The sequence below is a fragment of the Sapajus apella genome, unplaced genomic scaffold (genome assembly GCF_009761245.1).
Source record: "Sapajus apella isolate SASKATOON/1434 unplaced genomic scaffold, GSC_monkey_1.0 scaffold59, whole genome shotgun sequence".
In the NCBI taxonomy this organism is placed as follows: domain Eukaryota; kingdom Metazoa; phylum Chordata; class Mammalia; order Primates; family Cebidae; genus Sapajus; species Sapajus apella.
The window spans coordinates 3,118,666-3,138,980 of record NW_022436999.1 but is presented as its reverse complement, the minus strand read 5'-3'; the positions used below and the strand labels follow the sequence as shown (position 1 = coordinate 3,138,980).

General features: G+C 46.1%; 1 protein-coding gene across 7 annotated transcripts in view; it reads left to right on the top strand.

Annotated features, from left to right (window-relative positions):
- SMOC1 (SPARC related modular calcium binding 1) overlaps window positions 1-20,315 on the top strand; it is a 158,412-nt gene that overhangs the window by 112,581 nt on the left and 25,516 nt on the right. For all 7 annotated transcript variants that reach the window (XM_032245778.1, XM_032245780.1, XM_032245779.1 and 4 more), the window contains exons 8-10: window positions 15,398-15,590; window positions 16,122-16,204; window positions 17,937-18,042. In XM_032245778.1, coding sequence (XP_032101669.1) covers window positions 15,398-15,590; window positions 16,122-16,204; window positions 17,937-18,042 — 382 coding nt within the window. The remainder of the gene's footprint in view (window positions 1-15,397; window positions 15,591-16,121; window positions 16,205-17,936; window positions 18,043-20,315) is intronic.

Sequence of the window (20,315 nt, the reverse complement as noted above, 5' to 3'; positions counted from 1 at the left end):
GGTCTCTCCCTCAAGGACTATGGTTAGAAGTTAACTAAGTTAATGTCTATATGGCACTCAACTGATGCCTGGCTAGCTGATAAATTGTAAGTACATGTATTTGTTATTATCATTATTATTGGTAGGAATAATGGGAATATTAATGATAGTGCTTATTGTAAAAATTCTTATATCAGAAAGAATTTATGATTGTCACCTTAAGCAAAGGGATCTATTCGGCTTCTTCTTAGGATCCCCCTCCATTCCCCTTTTCCTGTTAGGCAAATGTATGTCAAATAGAAGTGGTTTTGGTGTCTGTAGTACTTGGTGCTGGAAGTAACATTTGCAACTGGTCTCCTAGTCCCTGAGGCAATGGAAGGTCTGCGAGGCCCCCATGAGTTAATTCTCATTCTGTGACCAAATGGAGGACAGGAAGGTGAGCTCTCTAAATTATAATATACAGCAAGCACTTTTTGCCTGAGACACTCACTTGGCATTTAACAATTGCTTTGTTGAATTTCTTTTTCACTTACCTGTGCATTTGATTGCTTTGCGGAAGGATGGAGTAGGAAAGATCACCATCATCATTATCAGTAAAATTAGAATAGTACTGTCATAATAGCTAGTTTGTATCAGGTCCTGTGGAACTTTGCATTTGTCATCTCACTTGAGCTTCACCGTAACCCTATGAAATAGCTATTGTTCTTGTCTCCATCTTGCAGATGAAGAGTCAGAGGCTGAGACAGAGGAAGTGACTTGTCCTGATTCATAGCTAAGAAGTGGTTGGGCTGGAGAAAACTAGTTATCTTTGGGAATAGAATGCCTGTTTTCTTGGGCATCATGCTCTGCATGTAGTAAAGTGGTGATGTCAAAGTCAGTTGATAATCTTTGCTTCCGCTGAAGTTCTGCTTTCATTTCTACTCTCCAATTGGATGAGAATAGGGTCACGTTGAGAAATGGATTCTGGGCAGGTTCATCCACCTTCATTTTGTTGGGGTGACCTGGCCACATTTATTTTTCTCTGGCTGACCCCAGTTATATCTGTAAGGTTAGTGTATATGACAGGATAGGTGGGAGAGACCTAACAGTTGGTTCTCTGGGAGAAACGGAGACTAGGGATAATTGTTAGAGATTGATAACTTAGGAATCTCCTACTGAACTGGGACTTTCTCCACCATGATCAACTAGTAATACTGATTGAATGCCTATCAACCTCTGATATAATTATGTATGTAAGATATGGTGCCACAAAGGCCTGTAACAGGGGTTGTCAAATGGTCATCTGCCTGTTTTTGAAAATAAAGTTGGGTTGGATCACAGCCACAGCCATATATTTATGTAGTGTCTGCGACCATTTTCATCTAAATAGTAGAGTGGAATAGTGACAGACCCTGTATGGCCTGCAAAGCCTAAAATAGTTCTTATTTGACCCTTTACAGAAAAGATTTCTTGCTTCTGGCATATATGATTGAAATAGAAGCATTTGGATGGGAGTGTGTGTATGGGGATGTCTTAAGTTTTCTGGCCCCTCTCATAGACCAGGCAGGAGGATGCTTCCTGACATGCCCAGGTAAGCCTGCATCAGCACAGGAGCTCTGAGGCAGCTCACAAGGCTCTTCACCATCTCACACAAACCTTTTCCAAAGCTTTAGCATCCTGTTCTGGTGCATGCTCCCACCAACGGGTTGCCAAAAAAGCATCCTGAGGTTTGACTTTCTTAGGCAGGGTGTAGGGAGTCTTTTGCATGTGGTAGAGACAAACCACGTAATGGCAAAAGCATGGGCTTTGGTGTCAGACAAACCTATAGACCTGGTTTCCTATGCTAGCTTCTCACCAAGAGCCTTGGTGAGCTTGGGAAAGTTAATTAACTTCCCTGAGTCTCGATTTCCTTGTATATAAAAAACAGTTTTAATGCCTTGCAGGATTTTATTGTGAGGACTCAAGAGCATCTGTGTAATGCCTGGCACATAGTAGGTACATCATAAATGAATTTTTAAACCCAACAAAACACTGGTGACTCTTGGTGGGATATCTTTATGTCTTCTGCTAGCCACTTTTCACGTTATTATGCTTGGTTTAATGGGAAGTCAGATATACCTTAATGATCACTTATGTCTGGATATTTGGCTCTGGTAGGGGCTGGAGCCTCTTGGCCAAACACCTGAGGCAGTTTTTCATTAGAGCTTGATGGAAGAGCCTGGGTTCAGCTGAGCTTTAGCCTGCATCCCCAGGGAGGTTGCAGTGAGACTCCGTGAAGCCCACTGGGGTGAGAGCTCTTCTTTTCAGCTGTCTCTTAGGGGCAAAAAGACTATCCCAGTTTCTTTTACACCCCAAGCATCCTTTTTTCACACTCAGACCCTGTGACGCCAGGTTGGTTTTCTGGCCGGCGGACTGTTGATGTTGGAAAGGTTCCACTGGGCAGCTGAAGTTTTGCAATAATATGACACATATGCCTGCAGACTTTCCCAGTCTTTCTCTCTGCTCCTGGAAGTTTTGGCCCTTGTTTCTAAGACTTTGTCATTCACTATGGTCAGTGTCGCCTTTTGAGTACCTGGCAGGTTTAGCATTGACAGATTTACTTCTTTGGTCTTCTCTTCAGTTTTCACCTCCATCGAACCTCTCCTCCGTTGCATCTCCGTTGCACTAGGAATTTCTTTTGCATTCAGGAAGACCACATACCTGGCAAGCTGATACCCTAGAACTTGAGAGCAGCATCTTCCTATAGACGAGTGTTGGATGGAGCCTCTATTCTGCTTTTATAAGGAAATATGAACCATTGCTAAGTTTTCCTTTAATCAGGGGTTGGCCACCAAGGCATTTCTTAATATACCTAGTGTTTAAAATATTTTTTAATCATCTACATGTTATAGATGATAAAGAGATTAAATAAATAACAAGAATTAGGTTTCATCTAATTCTTCATCCCATCTCCTCATGCTTCTAAATTGGACTCTGTGCAAGCACTTTCCTACAGCTCTGATCTGCTTCTTTGTTTCTATATGACAAACTTCCATGCCTTCTCCTCTGGGCAAATATAATCTCTCAGGAAATATGGTCATGTAACTCTTCTCTGTGTACCATGGTAATGTTCCCAAGGCCCACCACTCATTTCCTTCTGCCCTAGTGGCTTGACTCTGTGGCCTCAAGTGGAGTGGAGTGGCATGGCTTCCCTCTTTGTTTTGTCATCTCTTTCTTTCCTTTGTCCCTGTTTTTTTCCAGTTAACTTCTTTCATGATCTGATCAAGGACTTCAAGGAGGCCCTAGACCCAGGCCCTGTGAGTTAAATCAGAAAGGGCCATGCCTTTCCTCCCTTGTCTCTTAGACCCACAGCGCTTCCTTCTCTACATCATTGAATGGAGCGGCTGGCTCATGGTGATTCTGCTCCCTGGAGACACAGCCTTCAGCACAGACACAGGGTGGAAATGCGTTTCTTTTAAGTTTTACCATGCAAGTAACACCCTGGCCTCCTCGTGCATGAGCTCAAAACACTTTACCTATCACAGGTAAGCTGTTCACAGCTTCCCTACCTTTACCTACCAGTGTCAGAGTGTTGCTCTTCTAGGCCTGCTTCAGGCCCCTTGGCCATGTCTTAGATTGCTCCTCCCTCACCCAGGAAGTTCCTGCTGGGATAGCTGCTATGATTGGGACTTGGGGTCACTGAGGCAACTGCACCTCCTGGCTGGATTCCCCCACCCCCAAAGCCAGCACTGTTGGCCCGACTAGAAACCGCTGGCTGATGTAATGACTTGAGGCCTGGAAAAATAAACAGCTTGCAGGGAAACCAGCAGTAGCCGTTCTAAGCAAATACCCCATGGCCACCTGGAATCTCGCACATGACGTGATTGGAAGGAAGAATGAGTAATCCACTAACGTTAGCAGCCGAGGATGGGTCTGGGCTTGTGTGCATTTAAAATATCTATATAAAAACACACCCTGGATATTTATTTCCATAGCTGGCCTTCTGGATGTCTGCCCATCTCTCTGATGCAGGTGCCTTGGTCAATCATGGCCAGTAGAATTGAGCTGAGGATGGGGGATGGGTGGTCATCCCTACGGTTTTCTCCATGGCAACGAAAGCGTTGTTCTTTCTTAAATTTTCCCTTTGCGAAGAGGAGCAATAACCGCACTTGGAGGCCCCAGGGAGCCTAGCTGTACAGTCCATTTTTACCCTGTTTTAAAATTAGCTTTCCCGGTCGCCTTGCTCTGTCGCCCCACGTTGTCTGCTTGGAACACAAAGGTGTAGGAGGGTGGAGGGGTGTGCTGCAGGCAGGACCCAGCACTGAGACAAGGTGCTTCATCGGCAATGGTTCTGTTTCTGTTTCCGGAGGTGAGTGTGTCTGCTTTTTAATGTTTGATAGCAAAACCACGTGTCCTAGTATTTTCCTTTTGGCCTCTGCTGCTAAGACACTGAAATTAAACATCCTGCCCAGATATTGTCATTGGCTCTTTCCAATTTTCTCGAAGTCAACTACAGTCTCTGCTTAGATCTGAAGGTCCTCATTCTGTGTTTATTCGTAAAGTGGCCTTGGAAGTAGACGGGGTATACATCTCATAAACACACACATGCAACACCATGCTTTGAGGAGTAAAGAGTGAAGTTGTGATACTTTATTTTGATAAATTTAAATATCTCTTCCATCTTCCGCCTTTGCCTGTGCCCTCTCCTCCCTTTCTGTCTAAATTTTATTTGCTAGGACTTGCTCTTAAAAGTACAGAAACTGTCGGGTTAACGCCAATGAAGTTACTAAGAAAAACTGGAAAAAAAAATGCAGCTTGCTAATTCTCAGTACTTGTCACTGCAAAAATACTGTGAGGTACTTCATATTCTTTTTGGTGGAAGGGTCATATCTGCTCACTGAACGCCATGAGTCAATAGAGATGCGAACTTTTCTAAACTTTGAGCAGATGCGAGTCAGTGATGCCTTAGGGGAAAAGTTAGAAAATTGCCTCCATGCTATATTGGGACAAGCCATCCTGGATGAAATATCCTCTGTAGAATTTCGATCTTGTTCTTTCCTACCCTGTAGGAACTCAATCTCTGCGTGGGAAGGAAGCGGTCACCACCACTTCAGACCATGGTGAGCCATGCATGGCCATTTTGGGTTACACAGAGAGAAACTATTTAGACAGGCTGGTTGGTTTGTAATTTTCCCTTACACCTCCTCACCCATGACACTTCATCCCAGCAGCACGCCCTACTTACAGTGCCAGCTGTAAACATCCCTGTGAGGAGGTGGCCTCGGCCAGCGTCGGGGACGTGGGGTGGACGGTGTTACTTTTACACTGAAGATGGGATCTCTGAGGCATAGCAGGTTAAGTGTGGCTCACAGGCCACATAGCAGGGTTGTGGAAAGAGGTATGAGGTAGAACCTGAGAGCACCGAGCAGCCTTCCCCTTAACCCAGTCCCTTCCTGGTGCTCTGAGTTCCGTTGGGACTTGGGGAGCTAAGTTTGGATCTGGCCCCTGAGTCACAGGGAAGTGCACCTGATTTTGTCTAATTGTAAGATTGTGGGCTGTTAGAGTGAGAAGGGCCTGAGTCATCTAGTATTGCCACTTCATCTTGAATGAGAAACTAGGAGCCCAGGCTTGCTAAGGGCTTTGTCCAAGGTCATAGATCCATCAAGAACTATCATATGCTAAGGCCTCTGTTTGCTGCTGAGGGGTCAAAGGATGAAATACAAGGAATATTTATGACAGGAGCTGATCATTGGGCAGTGATGCACCAAAGGGATCGGTGTAGGCCACCCCAGTGGGAAGGAGTATTTTATTACTGACCTTGCTTTGCATTGCTGGCATGATGATTATAAAAAGCAGATAGGCTCTTAGCTATATGTGCATATATGTTTTTTAGCTTATCTACAGACCTAATACCCCTTTATTGCCTGACTCTGAGGAAGACTGCTCCATTACCCTGCCCTTGGTCAGCCACTGGAGTCCTGTTGAGGAGACTGGTCATTCATAGGGATTTCTTCATTGGGATAGGGCAGGAAGACCATGTTTACTCCACACTGCTACCTTAGACCAGCTAATAGGAATAGGAACTACCATTTAGCAACTTACTATGCCACCAGATTTCATGTTTTTCACATGTGATTGCATTTAATTTTCACAACGACCCTATGAGGCATGTGAAAGAGTTACCTTACCTTTACACATAGGGAACCTGGAATTTTGAGAACTTTAACTGGCCAAGGTCACAGAGCGAACAAGGGGTAGAGCCTGATTCATTGACCGAAAAGCCCATGCTCTTGACTACCTATATTGCCTCTATTCCAACTGTTGATGGCTTCAGAACCTTCTAACTTGCCAGACCCTTGGATAGGAGTGTGCAGGAGGCGGAGTGATAGGTACTTATATTGCTTTCAGCCTTGCCAAGAAAGCCCAAGTATTCCCTCACCCCCTACCTCTAGTTCCCTCTGACTGCCCTGAGTGCTCTCTGACATGGGAGCAGCCCTCCAGCTGAGCTTTTAGACCATTCTCATTTCTCCATCTAGGGTGGAGCTGGAGACAGCTCTTCCCTTGGCCAGTGAGTTAACCAGAGGGGTGTCTCCTCCAGGGGGTTCTCCCAGGTCCCTTTGTAGGTTACAATTGAGGGATGATGCTATGTTTTTTGTTTTCTTTTGCTGCCTATTCTGTGGGGGAAAGGGATTTTTAGATTAAAGGCAATGGAGAAACCCATCCCAACAGAAGTGGTGACTTTAATTTGTGCAAATTCTTTTTTTATTCTCCCCCTACCCACCCTCTACCTGATACAAACCTCAGTGTAATTTCAGGGCTGACTTTGTTCTGTTTGCCAGTGACTTTTGCTTTTTCCTTGCCCTGGTAGGGCCTTTCCTTTTCTGGGCCAGTTGTCTGCCCTCTCTTTGGAAAGGAGCCCTGATCGATGGTTCTGTGGGCTCTCACCCTCTTCAGGGGTTCCCAGACCCCCTGCAAAACTCTGAGTCATATAGATGTTGAGAAATCGGGAATTGGGAGTTGGCGATGGCCAAGTGGCACTGAGCGGTGCGCGTGATGGAAAGTTGTGGTGGAAGGGCAGAGTCGGCCCAGCAAATGGTGCTTGGAAAAATGACCCTCTGGGGGCCACTTAGCCCCTCCTGTGAAAAAGCGCAAAGTCCACAAGTAAGAAAAATAACCTGTTCACATAGTTGGCTTGAAACCATAGGTGATAAAACCCCTTGTGGCTAAATAAACAGCAAGGGCCTGCTCGGTGATGTCCCATAAATCACAGACTCTAGCAACCCCTCCCTGGGGCACTGCGTCTTGTCCCTGTGCTAGCCCTTCCAAAACAGAAAAGTCAGTTCCTTACAACCCGGTCCTACCTCTCTCTCCTTCACTCCTGCAGTGCCTTTCTCTGCCAAATTCTCAGCCACCCGACACTTCTGGAACAGTCCCGACACCACACTGTCACATGCTCGCACACTGACCTAGAGAAGCCTGAGGCTGGAGCCATGTGGTTTCTTACGCCTTTGGAATTTCATGTTGTGATTTAGAAAGATTGTTTACAGCACACAGTCTGATATTTTGGGTTATCTTTCCACATTTCATTCATTTTTGATAAGAGGCTAGGTGGGTGTGAGGTATTTGAAGGGGTTTCAGGGTCACTGTAGGTGACACAATGCTAATTTTTTCTTTAATACACTTGGCCCAGTGGGACAACTCCTTTTGCAATGAAACCTAAGTAAGCGCCTCTCATTTTTCAGTTGCGTAACATTTTAATTGATTTTTCCCCTCAGAAAATCCAGCGCTTGATGGTCTGAGGGTTGAGTGTAGCATTTCCCAGGATGTGTCAAAGGGACAGATATTTTTTTTCAGTCTCTGTGGTCTCATCCCCATGGTTTATTCAACAGTGTGCAGCCTCATCTCTGCAGTGACAGACTAGAATTCCGTGGGAGGTATGACATAAAGGGGACTCAAGCAATAGAACGGTTCTTGGACCAAGTACCCTTTACGGATCTTGTACACCCAAGATTCCATGGCTGTCCTGTGGCCACCAGAGACGGGCGTGGTGAAGGCTCAGGAAGGATGTGCAGAATCCTAGTGCCCAGGAACTTGTATCCAGTGAAGTCAGGGTACCAAGGACCAGGGGCTCATGAGGGCAGATCCTCCACAGGGGCCACACTGCTCCGGGCAGGGCCTCAGGGAAAGCTTCAGGGATGGAGGATGGCCTTGAATGAGGGTAGGCTAAGATCTCATGGTTCATTCTTTCTGCTCGCTACATCTTATAGAGATTTTCTGACCTCTCCAGCACCTGACAAGATGCCAGCACCTGGTACCTATACAACCAGTAACAGATTGGGTGGGAACCTGGGTCCACAAGGTCTCAGCCCTTTTTGTGTCCTCTTCCTAGGCTCTAATCTCGTTGGCTACTCAGAATCTTGCTTTAGGTCCTCCTCTCTCAGGACAATGTCTGCTCCCTTTTTCTGTAGTATAAGGAATTCCCTGTCCAGATGACCTGTGTAGGAACCTTGCCTACCAACCAAGCCTCACTGGGAGAGCCTCTGGTTCTTTCTCTGAGAAGCCTGCATCATTCATGAAGGCATCTTCCCAGTCCACATTTTTATGACTTGTGACTCTTCTTCAGTTCTTCTGTGTATGGTTCTCTGTAAGATTAGCCTTTTTTCTTGAACTCATTTTTCAGATGGACTCATTTTTTCAGTGCTTTGTGTTATGGGTCAACCAGGCTAGGCCATCCTACCCAGTTGCTGGGTCAAACACTCATCTAGATATTGGTGTGAAGGTATTTTGTGTTAACATTTACAGTCAGTTGGCTTCAATTAAAACAGATTGCCCTTCGTACTGTGGGTGGGTCCCATTCAATCAGTGGAAGGGCTTATGAGCAAAGACCAAGGTTTCCCCAAAAAGAAGGAGTTCTGCCTCTAGACTGTAACATGGAGATCCCACCTGAGTTTCCAGCCTGCTGACCTGACCTGTTGATTTTGGACTCGAGACTGCCCCATCACTTTTACCTGAATTTCTAGCCTACTGGCCTGCCCAACTTATTTCAGACTTGCCAACCTTTATAATTACATAGCCAATTCCTTAAACTGGCACTCTCTCTATGTATATGTATGTATGTATCTATAATCTATAGATATGTGGCATTTGTCCCTGTGCTAGCCCTTCCAAAACAAATAGACATATAGATAAACACATACGTATACACCTGTCTCTGTCTTCTGTTGGTTCTCTTTCTCTGCAGAACCGTGAGTGACATAGACATCTGTCTACCTGCCATCTTCTCTCTCCACCTATCTCCCCCTACACTCCCAGCTTCCTCCATCAGCATGAGGTTCCCATGTTCATTCTCCAAAAAGTTCACAGCATGGCTGGCCCCCCAGTAACTGCTGACTGCATGTGCAGAAGGTACTTGGGTGTTGCGTTACCCAGGATCTCAGCTCTTCTGTCTGCTCCTTCCTTCAGCAGTTCCTTCTCTGGAAAACTGTGTCTAGAAAGAAAGACCAGCGCAAAGAGCTGAAACTCAAATCTTGTAATGTTTATGTTTTTTGGCCATTTTTGCTTTAAACAAAAAAAAGAAGAGAAAGGAAAAAGATGATGAAGAAGAAAAGGTTTCCGGGATAAAAGACTAAACTCTGGGCTAAAATCAAGATTGGGGATTAGCTGAGGATTTAGGTTCTCCATGCTTTCCTTTGTTCCTAATCACCACGAGTAATTGTGAGGCACAGAGGCCTGGGCTAGTCCTCGCTGACAGAGCTGTGCTCCAGGCTTATTCTGTCTTGGTGGGATGTGAAGGAACCCATGCCCTGGGCCTGGAGACAGGGTTCACGTTTGTCTGGTCCAGCCTCTTTTTTGCTCTCCTGTCTCCTGCCCTGCCCACTCCCGTCTCCTGCCCTGCCCACTCCCGTCTCCTGCCCTGCCCACTCCTGCTTCACTTCGGTCCTGCTTCGCTATGTGCAATTAGTGGTGGGTTGTGTGCTTTCTGGTGACAAGGGCTGGACTTGGCTTCGTTTCTTCCAAAGGATGTTTTCCTGTTGTGTTTCTTCTCTTAGGGAGTCAGAGGTTTGTGAGTGAAACTTTAACCACTCATGGCCAAGTGTGGATGACCTGACTCACACTTCTTCTCTGCACCATCCGAGAAACAGGATTATAGGGGTAGGCGCGTGAGTGTGTGTGTGTGGCCATGTGTTTCCATCCCCCCTGAACAGCCCTGATTATTCCCTCTCCCCTGCTGTTTATGGCTTCCAGGTGTTTACAGTTGGTCCTGGTTCACTCTCATAGATACCTGGCTAGACCTTCTAATCTTGCCATCTCTCCCTCAACTTTCCTGAGCAGAGATTATTTTGGAACAGTGTGTGTTCACTTCTGGGAGCTCCCTCTGTAAACCATGAGCATGAAGAGACTCATGAAATAGGCCCCCTGTTTTGCATTCTGCAAAGGGACTTCTTGGTACCTAAGAAAACTGATAGATGTGAATTCTAAGATGCATTTGGGATCCAGTAACTGAGAAGGACAGAGGATGACAGTGGCCCCATGGGTGGGCTAGCTTTTTGGGTCCGCCACTTCTTAGTTCTATGATCTTGATCTAGGGACTCTACCAGTCTGTTTTTGCATCTTCTCTATTCAGTGAGGATAAGAACACTATTTTAGAGACTTGTTTGAGTTTGAAGTGAGTTAATACAAGCAAACTGCCTAGTACCAAGTCTGGCACATGGTAAATACTCAAATAAAAGTTAGCTATTGTTATTCATTTTATAGTTCCGCAATGGTGGGTGAGTTACAAATTTGGATCCTCAGATACGGAATAAACTTATGCCCTGTGGTACTTACTGATTAGCATCTGCCTGACCCATGACCTCTAGAGAAGCACTGCAAGAATAATTGATTGATGGATTGAAGGGCTTACAGGGGCTACAGAAATACGTGTTGGATACATTGATGAATAGTTGAAGAGGTCTAGATGTTTCAGTTTTCTGTCGCTGTGTAACAAACTGCTCCGAAATGTACTGGCTTACCATAAAAATAATTTATTCTTTCTAATATGTCTGTGGGTTGACCAGGTCCTTGTTTTACCTGAATTTACTCCTGGACTCATCCAGATGGAGGAGGATCAGCTGGGCTGGAATGTGCAATGTGACCTTCCTCTCATGTCTGCAGTTGGCACTCGCTGTGGCCTGAGCTGCTTCACTTTCCTCTCTGTGGCCTCTTGTTCTCTAGTAGGCAAGGCCAGCTTCCTTGTGATGATCTCAGGGCAGCTTCCACAGAAGTAAAAGTGAGAGCCGCAAGTCCCCTTGAGGCCTTGGCCTGACACACAGCATCAGTGTTGCCTCTTATTGGCCAAACCAAACCAGAGTCCACGTGGAGAGGTCCACACAAAGGCATGAGCACAGGGAGACACAGCTCAGTGGGGACTGTTTTGTAGTGAGATGAACCATACTGAGTAAAAGAAAAATATAGGTTAGAATAAAAATCAGATTTGCCTGTGGCAAGAAGATGATCTTGCCGAGAGGTGAAGCACACAGTCAGTACTGAAATGTCAGCTCTGCCACTTCCTAGTTCTATGATCTTGATCAAGTTTCTTGGCCAGTTTGTGTTTCTGCATCATTTTCTGTTCAATGAGGATAACAACACTGCCCTTAAAGGTTTGTAATGAGTTTGAAGTGAGTTAATACAAAATGCACCTAATTACCAAGTGTGGCCTATGGTAAATACTCAAATAAACGTAAGCTATTGTTATTCATTTTATAGTTCTGCAATGGTGGGTGAGTTAAATTTGGTTTTAAGTTTTCCACTTCTGAGGCAAAGAGAGAAAAATACCCAGGTACAAGATTTGTAGTGTGCTTAAGTTGAGAAGACATCATGGGTCAGAAAAAGCTGTGCTGTGTCTAGCACATTTGGTTTTGAATGCAGCAGATTTGGGTTAGTCTGCAAAGACTGACATAGAGGAGCTCACTGTAAAAATAAATACATTTTTTGCCGGGCCTGGTGGCTCACACTTGTAATCTCAACATTTTGGGAGGCCGATACAGGTAGATCACGAGGCCAGGAGTTCGAGACCAGCCTGACCAACATGGAGAAACCCCATCTCTATAAAAAATACAAAATTAGCTGGGTGTAGTGGCGCATGCCTGTAATCCCAGCTATTCGGGCAGGAGAGGCTGAATCTTAGCCAAGGCAGGAGAACTGCTTGAACTTGGGAGGTGGAGATTGCAGTAAGTGGGATCTCACCACTGCCTTCCAGCCTTGGCAATAAAAGTGAAACTCCATCTCAAAAGAAAATTGTATTTTTTTCCCAGAGCAAATGGTTAGAGGCAACACTGCCTAGAGGTTAGCAAGTCAAGCCTGACTGGTCAGGATCCCCAGACCTTCTCTCTCTTGGCTGAATGAACTTGGGAAAATCCATTAATCTCTTCAGTGTCCAGCTTCCTTGTCTGTAAAACGGGCATAATAATAGTGCCTACCTCACGTGGGCAGAGGGATTCATCACATAAAGTCTTAGTCTATTGCCTGGCACGTATCACTCAATGAATGTTTGTTTTTATTGTTATTCGTTGTACAGATGAGTTTAAGGGAGATTTTCTCTTTGCTGTAAGACAAACTCTCTGTGTACTCTTCACAGAGGGTTCGTGCTATTAAGATAAATCACTCCTGTCTCTTTCTTAGAGGCACCTTGACTTGCAGATACTGTAATGAAGTAATAAATCAATAATAGAAATAATCAAATAAGAAAGTAATAATCCTTGCATTCAGGCTTCTTGTTAATTCTTTGCTATCCCCCAAATTTCCAAGTTAGTGAGCTTTATCATTTTTATGATTTATTTTGTTTTATTTTATTGAGACATGGTCTTACTGTGTGGCCCAGGCTGGAGTGCAGTGGTGTAATCATGGCTCACTGCAGCCTCGACCTCCTGGACTCAGGTGACCCTCCCACCTCAGCCTCCTGGGTAGCTGGGACTATAGGCACACACCACCACATTGGCTATGTTTTGTATTATTATTATTATTATTATTATTATTTTTGTGGAGAGAGGATATTGCTATGTTACCCAGGCTGGTCTCAAACCCCTGAGTTCAAGCAATCTGCGTGCCTGCCTCAGCCTCCCCAAATGCTGGGACTATAGGCATGAGCCACTGAGCCTGGCATTTTAATGATTTTATTCTCCACGGAACTTCATAGATACTGACTATAAACAGCTCCAAACACCCTTCAAGGACTTCCAGAAATTCATTAACAGGGTCCAAACCATGGGTCTGTGCCTCTTCTTAGATGGCTCCTGTCCACATTTCCAAAGGTCTCGGACCCCCAGTGGTGTGAAGTCAGGTTCATTATTCGCTCTGCCTCCGGGGAAGTTCCCCACTTCTCCCTTTGCCTCTTGCTTTCAGTCTGATTTATGGCTTTAGAAGGTTGGCCTGGAGAGTCTTAATTTAAAGCCTCTGTCAGAGGTTGTTACATGAACGTGGTGCCGGTAAAAAGCTGTTTTTCTTTGGTTTTGCTCCTCTATTGCCTCTTTCATGGCATGAAATACGAGGTAGGAAAATAAGGCTACCAAATTGGGATTGGGGGAGCTATTGAAAAATTCTTGCATAATCCCCTTGAAGTTGCCATGGTACCTTCCCAACCAGGGGCTGAAGTCAACATGCTGGATCTTTAAGCCAGGTTTCCCAAGGCCCCTCTCCCTGATCAGTTTCTGTCTCTTTCCTGCCTCTAGATGCTGTTCTGGTGGTAGTCACAGTTGGAGGCAGAATCCCAAAGCTGATGTCTGTCAGCTGTTTTAAACTTCATTCTTCCTGCAGCCAAGGAGATTCTGTTTAGCTTTGCTATATTTACATTATGAAAACAGTAGTTTTTTTTACTTCCCAAATTCAAAATTATATTTTATATTTTAAGAGTGAATATGCTCTACCTACCTGCCTCCTGGCCCTCAGATATTTTTATGTCCCTAAGGAAATAGTCCTTTAACCCTGCAATGAGAATCACTGGGCTATTGTTTTTGAGCATTTTCCTAGCAGTGAGATGCAGCGTTATTTTCCTATCATCTGACTTCTCAGTAAAACTGCATTGAGCTACCTTGTGTCTCTGTGTACACCTACGGTTTGTTTAGCATACATGCTTTACCTATATGTGTGTCATGAACAGAGCCATTATTTCAGGGAACTTGGCTTTTTAAAGTGAAGTTGATTGCTTGGGCTGTCGTTCAGTGCACAGCATGATTCTCCAGGTTGCTGATACCAAGTTCCTGACTCTGAAGAACGGTATTTTTGTAACATGCTGTAATCATTCAGTGGGATGCCCAAGACTACATTCCTTTCAACTTCTTCAAGAGAAGAGTTGTAGAACAATGCTATGAAAAAAATATAGTAGGTAAATAAACAAGTAAATGAAAAATGAGGTAATAGTACAGGTTTATGATATGATTCTTTTGTTATCAAAAAAGTAGATGTGGGCACCTGTATTTCCATGTATATATGTACATAAAATCTAGGGAAGGTACAGTGTTTAACTCTGGTGGGATTATAGGTTTTTCCAAAGTTTCCTTTTTAAAACTTCTTTATGGTAAGAAACCCAACACTATTTATTTTTAATAATTAAAACAAAAAGAAAACCAGAAAAAAAAAACGGAAGCCAAGCAGGCTCAGTGGTTGATTGGGAAGAATTTTCAGGTAAGCAGCTGTGCAGGTGTGAGACACCCTGGAGCTGTCCATGCTGGACACAGGGCACCATGCACTGTCTCAGCCTGGGACTGGCTCGGGGGAAACCAGGTTTGGCTGTTCAGACATGCTCATGTGTTCCTGAGGCTGCTGAGTGCAGACACCTTCTGGCTGGGCCTGTTTTCTCTTCCATTGGATGGAAGCAGCGTTGTGTAATTCACCGAAGCTCACTCGGCCTGCTTTGTCCAGCACATTGGAGGATGGGGAGGAGCCAGGGTTGGACCTTGTTTCTGCTCCTCCTGGGCACTGAGCGTCACTCCACATGAGGCTTGTGGCCACGGCTCCATCCTGCTGTGTCTGGACTTGGAAAGGTCTACATGCAGAGGCATTCCTGCATCGGTTCCCAGGGCAGCCAGCCTCCTGCACCCTCCTCTTTTGCAGCCAGTAGACAGAGCATCAGCAGGAGCCACTCTGAAAACAGTGAGACATTTCACCCTCGGGGCAAGCTGCCACTCTGAGAAGGGACATCCCTGGAGTCCCTGGCTGGCTTGTTGCTGCAGTTGAACCTACTTTGTGGGAATGCTAATGAATGCTGGCCCCAGAGATGGCCATGGGGAGGTTCTGAACCTCCAGCCCCCTCAGCATGGCGCTGACATGGGAGACAGCTCTCCATGGTAATTCATCAACCAGGCAGCTCATCAGTTCCTTGGGTCCAGACCTGGTCGTTGCTATTTACCTTGGGTGCTGGTCACAGAAGACAGGAATGTTAAGTTATAGGAGTGATAATCACCACAGGCTGTGTCTTCCTTTGCAGAGAAAGTCCACTCATGTGACCAGGAGAGGCAGAGTGCCCTGGAAGAGGCTCAGCAGAATCCCCGCGAGGGTATTGTCATCCCTGAGTGTGCCCCTGGGGGACTCTATAAGCCAGTGCAGTGCCACCAGTCCACTGGCTATTGCTGGTGTGTGCTGGTGGACACGGGGCGCCCGCTGCCTGGGACCTCCACACGGTAAGCCCCCTCGGGCTGGGTCCTGGGAAAAACGGACCTGCTGCCTGTTATGCATGCTGGCATCTCCCAGCATTCCTGCCCTGCTTTGGTGGGAGTTGACCCCCTGGGAGAGCAATGATTTCATTCATGAGTAGAAGAGCTTCAGGTAGGAAGACCCTGGGACCTGAATTCTGCTCACAGGCCTGTCTCTTTCTAACTTAAGACCTTGGAACAGTACTTAACCTCTCTGAACGTCAGTTTGCCCTGTCTAAGCCATTGGGTTCCATGGATCAAAAGATACTGTGTGCAGCTCGAGCATCATTGTTATTATGCTTGAGTGGTTGAAATGACATGCTTGAACATATCTCAATGGAAACACTAAGATTCCATTGATTCTAAGATTGCCTTGTAGCTGCCGAACAGCACAAGGAATATCGTACTGCCCACCCTTGGTGCTTTAGGCTTGGTGACAACAGAGATCACTGCTGGGCAGTAGTGACTGAAGTAGGCTCAGTTGCCAGCCCCTTCCAACCCCCATATTTCTTTTCCCAGCTACGTGATGCCCAGTTGTGAGAGCGATGCCAGGGCCAAGAGTACAGAGGCAGATGACCCCTTCAAGGACAGGGAGCTACCAGGTGGGACACGGTGCTGCCCCTGCCGGCGCCTTCACCTCCTTCTCATCATGTACCCTCTCATCGTGCAGAAGAAGCCCTCTTTTCTTTGTTTCCCGTGTGTGAGACGGAGCCAGGAGCCCATGGGATCCGCATCCCGGTCTGGGATTTATTCCTAATTAGCTCTGTGCTCTTGTGGATGTTGCTTCTCTTCCTTGTGCCTCTTCGCTTTATAATGTAGTCATTACATTATAATGACATTACATTATAAGGTAATGACAGAGACAGGTTAAAAGTTTGTCTCTGCAGTTCTGCAATGCATTGTCCTTCTGAGGTCCATGGGGACAATGTTTTGGGCACTGTGAGTTATTTTTTCCAGGGCTGTGAGGATAAGATAGCTTACAGGGAAGGGTTGTCCTGAGAGATGTGGACAGTGTCTGTTGCCTGCTCTGAAGAGGCAGATGACCCCTTGTGACACAGGACAACCAAGAGTGTGACACAAGACATATAGGCAGGGCCCTGGGACCTCCAAATGACTGCCGTGCGGGTTTCTCCTTATTTATAGTGGTCTCTGCCTGCAAGTTACAGTAAAATTACTAAATATTAGTGGTTTGGAATCCTGTTGTCTTTACATAGCACAAAGTCAGATCAGCACTGGTGGGAAATCACCCCATCACAAGAATGGAGTCATGGTGGCCAGGATACCCCTTTTAGCCATCCCCTCAACAAATGTGAATTTGAGATGCTACTATGTGCCAGGCACGGGGTATAATCTAGTGGTCAAAACTGACATGAGACTTACAGAGTCGAGACAGATTGGAGGCAAATAAATGAATATGGGCATTTATAAACAGTCATGGCGGATACTCTGAAGGAAAAGCGGAATGTGCTGTGGGAATGGCAGGGAGAACCTGCTTCAGATTCCACAGAAGCATGTGTTGAACCTGAGACCTGGAGGATTTGGAGAGAGAAGAGAATAAGCAAGTTGCTGTGGAGAGGAGCATTGGGAGTAGCGCAGAGGGCCCATTTGGTGCTGGTGATCGTGACTTTGTAGGACAACCATCTATCCAATTGTCCGGTGGTGTTTTCCCCAGATACTTGGTATAGACATGGAAAAGACTATCTATGAGAAGGTTCATCTGTGCTTTACTGTGTTTTGCTGGAATAGTGCAAGGAGGAAAAGAGGAGCAAAGGACTTGGGGGTATTTACAAGAGAGATGCTATAGTTATAATCTAAGATGGTTGAGGAGGGAGGTGAAAACAGAAGGAGGCTCTTGGATGGATCCAGTGGTAGGTATACGTAAGTCAACTTTGACCACTGGGGTTCTCTCCCTCCCTTGTGCTCCTGCAGCTCCTGGTTCCTCCCCCTAGCATAGTATTTTTTCTCACTTTAGGATGACTGCTTGGCTATTAGCTTGAGTTCTCCTGCAGATACGAACTTCACCAGGATAAGGACCTTTTGTATTGTTCACTGCTGTATCCCTAGCGTTTAACTTAGTGCCTGAGTTGATGTCTAGCAAAAATGTGTGGAATGGAAGTAAACTGAAAGCATTATTTGGTCTGATGGTCTTTTGTGGGGTATGGGTAAAGGAACTATGGACGTTTATGAGACTCATCTGATCTGTAAACAAATCCCTAAAGTGGATTTGGCTAGACAGGAAGGGCTTTGAGAAGTTTAGGTAAGGATGGTAGTTGAGAAAGCTGTTGACTTGTTTATTACCTGGCATCTGCCTTCAAATCTCATTTTATCTTTTAGGCTGTCCAGAAGGGAAGAAAATGGAGTTTATCACCAGCCTACTGGATGCTCTCACCACTGACATGGTTCAGGCCATTAACTCAGCAGCACCCACTGGAGGTGGGAGGTGAGGATATAGCAGGACTCAGGCTCAAAAGGGAATGTGAAGGCCCTTGACTTTTCAGATGCTGAGGGCAGTGGGAGGGCAAGGACTGGAAATTGATCTTTTTCCTGAAACCACGTACCCATAGCTTTGACCCGCCTTCTGCTGAAAATCTTCCTGTTCCTCTACCTTCCCTATTCTTTGGGAGCTACTTGCCCTCGCCTTGAGTTACCTGATTTATAGGAAAGTCCAGGGCTGTCTGGGACTTCCAGCTGTGTAATCTCAGAAGGTGGTGGGTTGGAGTGAGAGTTCTGAATGGCCGGAAGGATGATGGGCATATCACGGGGACAAGGAGGGCAGAGAGGAAGCACAAAGCACTTTGTGATTTTCTTCTCTCCTGAGAAGACAGGAACCAAATGCCTTTTTGATCTCCTGAGAATTCAAGGAGCTCTTGGCAATGTGATCGGACACTCACATAGCCAAATCCAGCTTAGGTCAGGAATCGAGGTGGCAGCTGAGGCAGTCCTGACATGAGGCTGAAAGGCATATGCTCCCCGGTAACCAGCATCGCTGGCACTCATGAGTTTGGGCCCATTAGGCCAGTCGGTTGGAGATGCACATGTGCATTCATCCACCACTTACCACCTTCTGAACATGGAAGATGCAGCAAACGCTGAGCTAAGGAAGAGGTATCTGGGGATAGGAGGCATGTCCCACTTCAAAGGATGCAGCCTAGTGGAGATACTAGACCATAGATAGATATGTACAGACTCTGTGGTGAGTGCTAGGACAGAAGTGGAAGAACAGAGAATGGTTGTCTAACTGAGTCTGGAAGAGTCAGAGAAGACTTCCTGGAGGAGGTGATAGCTGAGCTGAGTTTTGAAGGATAGGTAGGACTTAGCAGGTCAAAGAAAAGAGAAAGCCATTCCAGGGAGAAGAAAAGAATATTGTGGCTCCAAGAAAGTGCATGTCTGTGGTTCAGTTAGGTTGTGCTGGGGTGGACAGGGGGCGGAGGAGGTAAGAGTGGTGATCGGGTGGTGGGAGAGGTGGGCGGGACTCAAATCCCGAAAGGCCTTTGAGAGGAGCCGAGTAAGACTCCTGCTGATGAAGCCAGAGCTGGAGGCACAGCAGGGGCTGGCGGAGACAAGCGGAGGAGTGTCTCTCCTCACAGCACAGGGGAGGTGGCGTAGGCTTGGCAGGGGTGAGCAGCCTGACTTTAAACATTCATGGCTCACTGGGGAGAGGGAGCTAGTCCCCCCGCATCTGCCCAGAGGCAGAGTTGTTATCAAAAAGGCAAGGAATGCCACCAGGAGAACAAGCCTAGGCCCACGGAAGGCCACCAGCACGGCTCCCTCAGTGGCGATTCGTAGGACCATGTGGTATGTATTTAGGGTAGGAGTTTAGGGCTCCAGTCCTGCGTCCTGGGGCAGGCGAGGCAGCCGTTTTGAAAACCCAATTTTATATCAAATCAAAGTGAGTGCACACAATAGCCAAGAGGTGGAAACAACCTCAATGCCCATCAGTGGATGAATAAAGAACATGTGGTATGTGTCTACGGCGAAGTGATATTCAGTCTTAAAAGAGAGAGAAATCCTGTTATATTGAGGACATTACGCTAAGTGGAATGAGGCAGTCACAAACACAGATGCTGCGTGATTCCATGTACACGAGGGACCTGAGGCCGTCAGATGTAGAAGCAGAGAGTAGAGTGCCAGTTGCCAGGGATTTTGGGGAGTTACTAACCAATGAGTATTAAGTTTCAGTAAAGCAAGATGAGGCAGTCCCAGGGATGCTACACAACACTGTCCTTGAGTTCACAGCACAGTGCTCTACACTCAGACGTTTGTTAACAGGCTAGATCTCCTGTTTGGTGTTCTTACCAAAACACATTTTTTTAAAAAAAAAAAGGAGAAAAAAGAAAAGAAGTGAGTGCCGTGGTTGCCCGTTTTGGAAACTGCTTGTTGGGTACTTGCCTGAGCCCGCCATGGTCCCGTGAGCTCTGAGGCTGGTTTCTGGCTGGGGTTCTGTTTCTGCCGCCCATGTGGGTGAGGGCCAGGCCTCCTCCAGGAGGAGCACAGCACTAAGTCTGAGAAAGATGAAGACAGAGTCCGACAGGCTCGCAGATGGGAGCTGCCCCAGGCAGCCTGTGGCACTCAGCCGCTCAGGCTCTGAGACAGAGAGGCTGGCATTCGGATCTCCAAGAAGAGGGGCGAGGGTGAATTTTGAAAAGGCATGTTCTGCATTGTTGACCTTTATGCTATTTATTTGTGTTTAGAGTATGAAAAAATACCTGTTGT